The 9,512-nt window shown below is 34.1% G+C and overlaps 1 protein-coding gene across 1 annotated transcript; it reads left to right on the forward strand.

Moving 5' to 3' along the window:
- Nucleotides 1-1,456: 1,456 nt before the first annotated feature.
- On the forward strand, nucleotides 1,457-6,894 carry LOC130724725 (uncharacterized). Its single transcript, XM_057576015.1, has 11 exons — nucleotides 1,457-1,696; nucleotides 1,870-1,900; nucleotides 2,754-2,811; nucleotides 3,049-3,159; nucleotides 3,447-3,563; nucleotides 4,231-4,342; nucleotides 4,550-4,638; nucleotides 5,463-5,561; nucleotides 5,668-5,882; nucleotides 6,195-6,402; nucleotides 6,666-6,894. Exons 2-11 carry the CDS (start codon nucleotides 1,898-1,900, stop codon nucleotides 6,716-6,718), a joined length of 1,065 nt encoding a protein of 354 aa, XP_057431998.1. The 5' UTR covers nucleotides 1,457-1,696; nucleotides 1,870-1,897; the 3' UTR covers nucleotides 6,719-6,894.
- The last annotated feature ends 2,618 nt before the right edge of the window (nucleotides 6,895-9,512 follow it).

The following is a 9,512-nucleotide window of genomic DNA, read 5'->3' on the forward strand; positions in this document are numbered from 1 at the left end:
GTCTCTTCACTTTCACACTCATCTCATGGTTTTCTTCGTTGCTACGTTTCACACTTTGTAAATGTGAACCGATGTATGTTCATTCTCTCTTCACCTTTCGTTTAAGCGTTTCACACTTAGTGAGTGTGATACATTTGCACATTTAATGAGTGTGAAAATGTTCACAGTTAGTAGTGTGAAAATTTCATTTTATCATTGTCGTTCATATTTCACACTTTAAAGTGCGAATTTAGTTCGTAGTTCACACTTTGGAGTGTGAAATTGTTGTTTTGTTCACACTCTAAAGTGCAATTTTCTCTTACTCTTTGCCAAGTTCTAGTTTTCTGGACCCAAAAGTAACTGGACAACTATTTCATACTCTTGGGAGGCGTTTGTTTCAAGATTTGGAAAGAGATTTCCCGAGAATATGAAGGTTGGGAATGAACATTCCTGTGTTTGTTACAAGATTGGAAACTATGATTCCTGGGTATCAATCATTCCCGGGAATAAAATAACTTCCACAATTCCCATGATTTCCTTCATATTGATTCCCATGAAAAAGGTTGGGAATCTTACATTCCCATGGGAAAGATGAATGTAACTTCCCACTTCTCCCACAATTTATCATTATTACCTCTATTTTTAAGTTTTTTTTTTTTAATTTTTAAATTAAGAAAATTTTAAAATGTTCCCAGGAATACAAAATACTTACCAAACACATTTATAAAATTTACCCAGAAATAGCATACCCGGTAATCATATTCTGTTATTCCTGGGAATGTGATCTCAAACCTTGAAACAAACGCCTCCTTGAGTGTGAAATTGAATTGTGTTTGTGAAACATAATTGTATTTCACATTCCTAGTGAGAAAAATTATAATTTAAAAAATAAAATTCTTAACTGTTGGTCCATTCATATTCTTCAGTGTGAAATGATTTGTGTTTCACACTAGTGTGAAATGAGTGTTGCTGGTGGCGGAGGCAGGTGTGAGTGGTTTGCAGCGGCGGAAACAATTGTGGATGGCGGAAGTGTGTGGCTGGCTTGAGGGAGATTAGAGTTTGTGAGAGAAGGTGTGGGTGAGAGAGGGGGGCATATCTGATTTCACAAGGTTTAGGGTTAGAATTATTGGTTTATAAGAGAGGGTATTAAAGAAATTTAAAAAAAAGTAAGGTGTGAGATTAATAAAGGGGTGTTAAAACTAAGGGCATTGCTCCGGTACCCATTAAAAATAAGAAGACACAATACCCTTTAGTTCATTTTTTACCATACAAATGTCGTATTTGTAAATTTTAAAAAGTTTATTATAGAGAAAACATGACTAAAAGGTATGAAACATTCCACTTTTAAAAGGGTACCAAAGAAATTGCCTAAATGCCCTACTTTAATGAAGGACACTGTTGTCTTTTACGTTTTCATCCTCTCCCTTTTCAACTTTGATCCAAACAATGTGGAACAGTGTTTTCCACTCATAACCACTCCCTTCCCTTTTCTCTCCTTCCAATTTACACCCAAACAAACACAGTGGAAAGCTTTTCCTATTTTTGCCTTCTCTTCTTCTTCTTCGTCTTCGTCTCTTCTAGGGTTTTCTCTTCTGCCATTGTCGACCTCACCCCAAGCTCCTTCGCACTCTTCTCTACAGGCATTGCTCTCAGATCATCTCCATCCCCCAATCTTACTCCAATTCCTTGATTTCCATCGTCGCACTTGCCGTTCGAGGTAAGCTTCCTCTGTTTTTTTTTCACGATCGTTTTCCATTTTCGGCGCGAATGTCCGTTTGCTGCGCCTTTCGTATTCCACAACACCGATTTGAATTTGCATTACTGCATAGATATTTCGTGTGTTGCTAGTTTCTACCAGAATTGACAATTCCACGATCGACATTGTTGCAGATACACTGTTTTCCTCCCCTCTCTCTCAATGGTATGGATGGAGGTCATGGCAAGGCTTCTTCTGTCTGCTGGAAGTTGCACATTATAGTTTCACATTTTCAGTCTAGTCTTTCAATCTGCTAATTTCTGTCATTTGGTGTTGTTTTAAATTCTATTCATCATCACTATATGATCCTCTCTGTCATTTATATGGTATTTGCAGTGAATAATATGATTATATATCTGTTTTGTTGCACATGCAATGTATGAATTGAGGCAAAGTACATAATATATCCTTGATTGAAGTCTTCAAAATCTTCTAACTATGTGAGCTTATATTATATAACTATTGTAATACTTGATTGAAGTCTTTAATTGCTCTATCTAGTTTAACATGCCAAGCGAGCATTATGAGTTGTAGCCTCTTTGTTTTTTGGTACACCGGAAAGATAAATTGCACCTGCCATGAATCGATCTCAGGACCTTCCCTACCCAACCCATATGTCACCCAGCTCTTACCACTTGAGCTATCTTACGGGGACATGAGTTGTAGCCTCTTTAACCTTTTGCTTTATTTTTATTTTTCCTCTTTTCTCTAATATGCAACTGCCACTTGTAAAGTTGAGAGTTGTTCTTTGTACTTGTATTTTTATTTCATTTTATTTGTCCATATAAAATGAATTTCAAATTTTACTTTTGTTCATTTTTATAGGATGTGGTGTATTGTTCTCTTGGGCACATGGTTCATCTAATTGTTAGTTAGAAACCATTTCTGCTTATTGCATCGAATATCTAAATTGTGAAGTTGATGTACATATTATAAACACATATGCTGGCATTATCTGCATGAAAAATATGATCTGAATCAATTCATTTGACTGATTGTTTTTGGTATCCTCTTTTAGGTATGCTGCAACATTTGCAAGAAACGAATCAAGGACAGCCAATTTGCTGCTCATGCAGGTCTGGGGGTCTCTTTTCCATATGTTTAATACTTTTTGGTCCTTCTTTATGCGATATTTGATGTTTGGCGATCATTTACCATGCGGCTTTATCTCAATAGTACCCTGTTAATTTCCATTTTGATCTGCATACATTGCTGGTTTTTTACCAGCATCTATTTTTAGGTCCCCCGTTGGTTCAAAGGAATTAATATTGAATATTCCTTGTTTTTTTGTCACCCTTCCCCCTTCTTGTCAGAACTATGTAGATCATTAATGCACACTGAGCAAACTAGCTCGAAGCTTGATGGAAGTAAAGGGAATCGAAAACCTCCTAGGAAAGGAAGGAAGAAGTCATCAACTCGTACAAGTATCCTTAAAACAAAAATTAATTTGTCAGTTGCAAACATGTTCCAATACTATGTTTGCACTGTCAAATATTTGCACTGTCGAGTACTATATCATTTTCTGAATATAGTTTGATGATAGGTTGTGGTAAAGTTTAATTTTTGTGCCTTGTAAACCCTCATAAGTCATAACCAAGCTACTGCCGTTGGGGAGTAGAGAAGGTCCCTTTAAAGGGAGTCCTTTAATTCTTCACTTTAATGATAGGTTGTCGTTATTAATTTTTGTGCCTCATAACCCCTCATAATCAAGCTACTGCAGTTGGGGAGCGGAGAAGGTCTGAATCTCTGGATAATATTGACAGTATTGTGGTGCAATCCCAATCGAATAGTCAAATTAGAATGACTTCCTTTTCCACTGAGGTAAAAGGTAAAAGCTCTATTTTTTGTAAGTTCTGATTTTGTGCGATTCTCACACAAAAGTTGATGTATGTCTTTCTCATCCCTTCACTTCTTTTAACCAAAATTATTATTTGTAATAAGGCTTTCTATGGTTAAATCAACTTGTTAATTATTTGTTGGACAATTAAGGGCATCTTGATGTTAGTATGATTTTTTAGTTAATTGATTCCATTTCTGTTACTTCATGTTGGCTTTCACTCAGACCTGCCTTCACAACCAAATAACATTAACTGTGCTCTTAGTCACGTATGATGTTTTTCTGGAACTAAAACTTAGCCTCTTCATTATTATTGTCTGCATGCTCTTGGAAAATTAATTAATGCCCTTGTTCTGCATGGTAAACTTTCTGTCTTCAAAATTTAATATAAAATCTCTTGTGATATCGGTGAATGTGGTTATTTACTTATTTTTGCAAATATTTAATACAACAGATAATTTAGACAATTAATTACTGATGTTTTGTTAAGCTAGACTTTATCCTTGTTCTAACCTTTTTCTTGGTAGTATGGTTTGGTGTACCACTTTGCTTCAAGGAAGTAGTACTTTACTTTCTTGGATACCAATGTCTGCTGTGCATAATACTTATGTGCTAATCAATTTGAAAACTTGCTTCATTTTAATTCTGATTTCCTTAGGAAACTCAACTTGTGTAGATGCAGCATCTATGATGGATGGTACTGGAATTAATCCTGGAAATAAGGATCGCCATGCTTCCATAATGCATCCTCCTACAAAACGTCACAAATTGTATGCTTTCTTAGTTTAACCACTGGATAAACTATAATTTATATGTCTTGCCTGGTTGTGGTATGAATCTTGGTTAGTTGGTAAAAAATCCTATCTGGAGGTTAATTCATGTGAAAAAAATCATGTTCAGAATTCACTATTTCTTCCCACTTGTAGCTTTCAAGCATCACTCTCAAATTTGCTCTGAACGTATAATGTCTATTGTAGAATGGCAAGCACACATCTACCTGGACTAGAAAGCAATGAAACAGAATCTGGAGTAATAAGAACTGTGAGTTCCACAGATGGGATTACTCGTAAGTGTGACATTATGTGTGCTGAAGTCATTTGTTCTCGCAGGACCTACCAAGATGAACTTTCTCTTGTAAAATTCGGTTAATGGATTTTCGTAGACAAAAAAATGCTGTACTAGATGTGCAAACGGAATTAGCATTTTTCCTTCATATCTAGTTGTTTTAGGCACATTAGAACATGGGCGTGCATGCATACACACATTTAGTTTCAGAACATCAATCAATTCTAAATTAAGGGGCAACATGAAAATCTAAATTTCCTTTTATTTACAATTAAATAAATATTGAGTTAATCAAATCAAGTTGTTCTGCATTCTTAAATTTAAGTTCGTATGCAGTACAAGTAATTGTTCATCTCTGTGTGTCTCCTAAGTTACAGTTATCCTGTAAATGTAACCATCAGATATAAAAATCGTGTTCAAATGTAAAAATTCATTTCATACTTCCATTGTATCTTGCAATGAAGTATATCTAATTTTATTTTGAGAAACTACTTGTTGCTTATTTCATAGTGTTCTTCCAAATATGGTCTAAGGCCTTCTTTGTTGGCAGTCTGGGTAAATGTAGCCTTCCAGATCTTTTTTACCATGTTATATATTCATCATTATGAAATGTAATTAACGGAATTGATCCTTTTCTCATTTTCTTGTTTGCCTTTGTCTTCGTGTTGACTTTTATATGTAAGTATGCGCAGTAGTGCAGTACACATTTGATTTTGCCTTATATGCAGGTTAATTTTAAAAAAACCTTATTATGCTGTTTTGTCTTTGGTTTGGGGGCTGTATATGGAAAAAAATAACCTAATTATTTATCCTGAATCTGTTCAGCTGAGGATTTGCTTCAAAGGACTGCTTCAGAACATGCAGACCCTAACCATAAAACCCTTGGGCAGGTCCATGTTCAACACCAACATGTGATGAAGAATGGTATAAAAATAAATATATATTTTCAGTTTAACAAGTCACTTTTTGCAATGTTTTGGATCAGAATCCCTTTAACAAGACCCTAACCTATGTGTTTTTGTTGCTTTAGATTTTCCTGCACCCCTTGCTACAAAGATATATTGTTCACAAAGGACCAATCGATTGCGTGCCACGATTCGTCATCTTTACTTCCAGGACTCAAGTGAGGAATTTGGCACTGATGTTGCAAGTCCAAAGACATCATCTGGAGAGATGGTTGCATTACAAGATTCATCTCAAAGGGACCTTTCATGTGAACAAACGGACACTGTGCTCAACAAGGAGGTATGTCAATCTTCACTCTTATTATCCAAGGCTGACCATTTGTAGTATAGAATGAGTCTTGTGACCTAAATTATGTTGCTTGGATGTAATTCTGTTAGATGTATACATCAGATGGACATAATTCAATATTTTGCATGTTTTTGTGTTTAGGTACTTTGTTTTTTTTCTTTTGGTCTTATTTAAAACAGAGAAGGAAGAAAATAATGAGAAACTAAGGTCTAAACGTTGCCTGCTACTCTCTTTCCACAAAAAGAAAAGCAAAGTTCCATGCTAATGATTAAAAACTGACCCATTATTTATTTTGACAATCAGAGCCAGGCAACGATGAGTGCAGCTCAAAAATCTGGTCATAGTCTTGAACAGAGCTCAGAAATTTGCTCGCTCAAAGCAAGAGGGCTGCCTAGTGGTGGCTTGTCAAATCAGTCTCATGTTGATAATGTTTCAAGGTCTGCACCCTCTCATGTTGGTTTAACAGGAAGCAACTATCTTCCAAAGTCTTATACTTTTGCAAGCAACACAGGTAATCTGTTGATTTAATTAAGTTGTCTTTTTGGTTTCACTTTTACACTCAGCTGCATGTGCATCAGCACCACTATGGAATATACTAAATTAAGAAAATTCATTAATCAATAAAAGAGTGTTTCACTATATTGCTAATGGGTTCACACATCATTTTAATGCTAACTGGTGATATGACTAGTTTTAAAGTGCAAGCTTTGACAAGAAGCAAACAAAGTCGTCGCTGTGATACCTTCCTTCTGATTGATGTGTTTTCTCTTGTAGGAAATCCACTGGGAACAGTACAACAACCAAACGGGAGTGTTTCTGTTATTTAGTAACCTTGGTGGGAAATTTTTGGCTCGGCAAAGTACAGGTAACCAATACATTAGGTTAGGATTAAGCTCCCTTTTTGAAGCTGATAAAGAAAATTACTCAAATTTTTTATCCTGGCATCTGCTTTGTAAACGAAAACTTCTTATATAATGGATGGAAATGAAGATTTTTTTAATTCTCTGATCGAATTTCATGCTTTCATGGTTAACTGCGGTAAGGGTGCTTTCTCTAATCTGTTGGCTGTTCTTAACTACTATACCAAACTCTTCTTTTAGAAAAAATAGTTAATAGTTAAATTTCCATAATCCTTAATGAACGCAGCCATTTGCAAAATAGATTTGCATCATTCATGCTATTACAAGGTTTCCCAGTATAAGAACATGTTTATAAATTGGACATGAAGGTTAAGATGTTATTAGCTGTTACTGATGGAGAGTTTTGAGCTCGATTGTCAAATTGATCGAAATTATAGGTCGAGTTAGCCTTTTTTTGGGATTGTTCTGAGGCCACTACTTGTCTGGTAAGTGCAAGGTATGGATGAATGATTGTCAGTTTGTATGTGCAGATATCTCATTCTCATCCATATCAAAATTATGGGTTTGTATATCTCATTTACTGTTCAATCTGATCGCCTATCCCTACATTCATTTGGCAGGACTCTTCCCATAATTATTTGTCATATCGATTAGAATTCTTTTAGGACTAGCAGAAATCCTGCACGTTTTTGCTGCTTGACATGTTTGAATCATTTATAAAACCAAAACCCTACTCATACGTTTCTTCCTTGGACTTTCAAACATCAACTTAAAATAAATTGAGGGTGAGAGACGTACATGTAGAATTCAGAATGTATATTTTGAATTTATAGAAAAAGTTAAATATTCAACGTGTTAGGAGAACATTAAAGCATATTTATAAAGGCCATAAATAATTACTCCCTCCGGTCCTATTTATAAGCAACAAAAAAAAAATTCACATAGTTTAAGAAATGTAGTTAAACTTGATAAAATACATTAAATTTGTCTTAAATTAAAATGAACTTCCAAAATTACCCTTTGTTATTAGTGTTGGAAAGTGGAAAAGAGAGAGAATAATTAATGAGACACATTTTACAAGTTAGAATTAATAAGGGCATCATTGGAAAAAATTAATTAATATAGCTCAAACTTTCATTTGGTTCTTATAAAAAGGACCAAGATTTTTCTTCTCTTTCATACTTATAAATAGGACCGGAGGGAGTACCATTCCCTTTACGTATCGAAGGTTGGATGGAAGTGGAAAGTGGGTGCTCCAATTCAATTAAGAATGGAGTATTTGTTTCAAGCATTTTAAAATTGAAGTGAGTGTGTATGTTGTCAACGGAGATTATAATTTGATTAATTTCTAAGTGGACGCATATGTTAATTCGATACTAGTCATGGACATGACTGCTTTTTGTCCCTTCTGGGGGGATTTTTGGTGATACTTGCTTCATATCTTTTTTTAATATCTAAAAGCAGCTTCTCCTTTTATGCCACCTGGAGTATAAAATATCAATAATAATGTGTTGAATATCTGATTGCTCCATTTCACGTAGTGGCACAATGGATTTCCAACTAGGTCAATCTGCTTTTGTTAGACCAAAAACAAAAGGAAAAGATTAGTTGGAAAATAAAATATTTTTTCTTTCTAAAGATATTTATTTTTAAATAATGTAAACTAAGTGTTATTAAAAATGGCTTTTAAAGTAAAAAACAAAGTTTCATACGCAATTTTGTAATGGGATATCATAAGAACTAGGCAAGTAGTCTCTCTCACCGGTGTTACCAGGCGCCATGCCAAATAGTGTGTTGAATTTTGCCAGGTCCCTGTTTCTCTTCAGATGTGAATGCTTGCACTGATGAACTTGAAGTAGATACTTTCTTTGACCCAAAAAAAGAGTAGATACTTTCTATTGTTAAATCATTTTAACACTTATGTCATTTTTTTAAATCAACCCTTTTGTCTTTTAAGTTTTAAGAATTGTCTCTATTCTATTTGTTCATATCTGCTAATGACATAAGGACATTACAAACATGTTAATTTCTTTTTCTGCTAATTACGTGTCAAATGTTTTCTAGAAATTTTCCAACAAGGAGAAAGAATGAGTTTGCAATGGTAAATTACATGTCGGTCAAAGGTATTAATTAGTATAATTTATGCAATTAAAAAACAAATGATGTTTTTGGTCATCAATAAAATCATGAAAACTATGTAAGTCTTATTGGATGTTTGTATCTTCTAAAATTGACAACTAGTTTGTATGTTTTTTTGAAGGTATTACAATTGCGGTTGAAGCCGGCGACTTGATTTTGTTGAAGGGATTTCAAATTCTCAACTCAATTTTTTTATTATTATGATAAGGTTCAAAATACATTTCAAATGTAACGAATAAAATTTAGGATTACCATAAGAAATTCATGTTAGAGATTAAACAATAAAAGCTTTTTTCATAGAGAAAGGAAGTATAAATTATATTGTTCAGGTACGTATACATAGAAATGAGCCATGGCGTCTTACTTATGCAACTTGTTTTATATCTTTTCAATTTAATACAGCAACCCAAGTCCCACGTTTTTGGTTAAATCTGGGTGCAACTCCATGAATCTTAGTGTTTTTTTATTATTATGTTTCTTGCGTTTTGTTGTTGTACCATTTAGAACCACTCAAGTTTTTTTATTTAATGTAGACTTATACATTGTGTTTATCTACTTTGGAAAATTTTAGATATGATTTCTAGTAAATTTATCAAAAAATTTAATAACTATACACATACGT

The sequence above is a fragment of the Lotus japonicus genome, chromosome 6 (genome assembly GCF_012489685.1).
Source record: "Lotus japonicus ecotype B-129 chromosome 6, LjGifu_v1.2".
Taxonomy (NCBI): Eukaryota; Viridiplantae; Streptophyta; class Magnoliopsida; order Fabales; family Fabaceae; genus Lotus; species Lotus japonicus.

Excerpts from the sequence above, each read along its gene's own strand:
- LOC130724725 (XM_057576015.1), top strand. Across the intron at positions 4,343-4,549 it reads CCTACAAAACGTCACAAATT|AATGGCAAGCACACATCTAC; the intron begins GTATGCTTTCTT and ends TGTCTATTGTAG. Across the intron at positions 5,562-5,667 it reads CCAACATGTGATGAAGAATG|ATTTTCCTGCACCCCTTGCT; the intron begins GTATAAAAATAA and ends TTGTTGCTTTAG.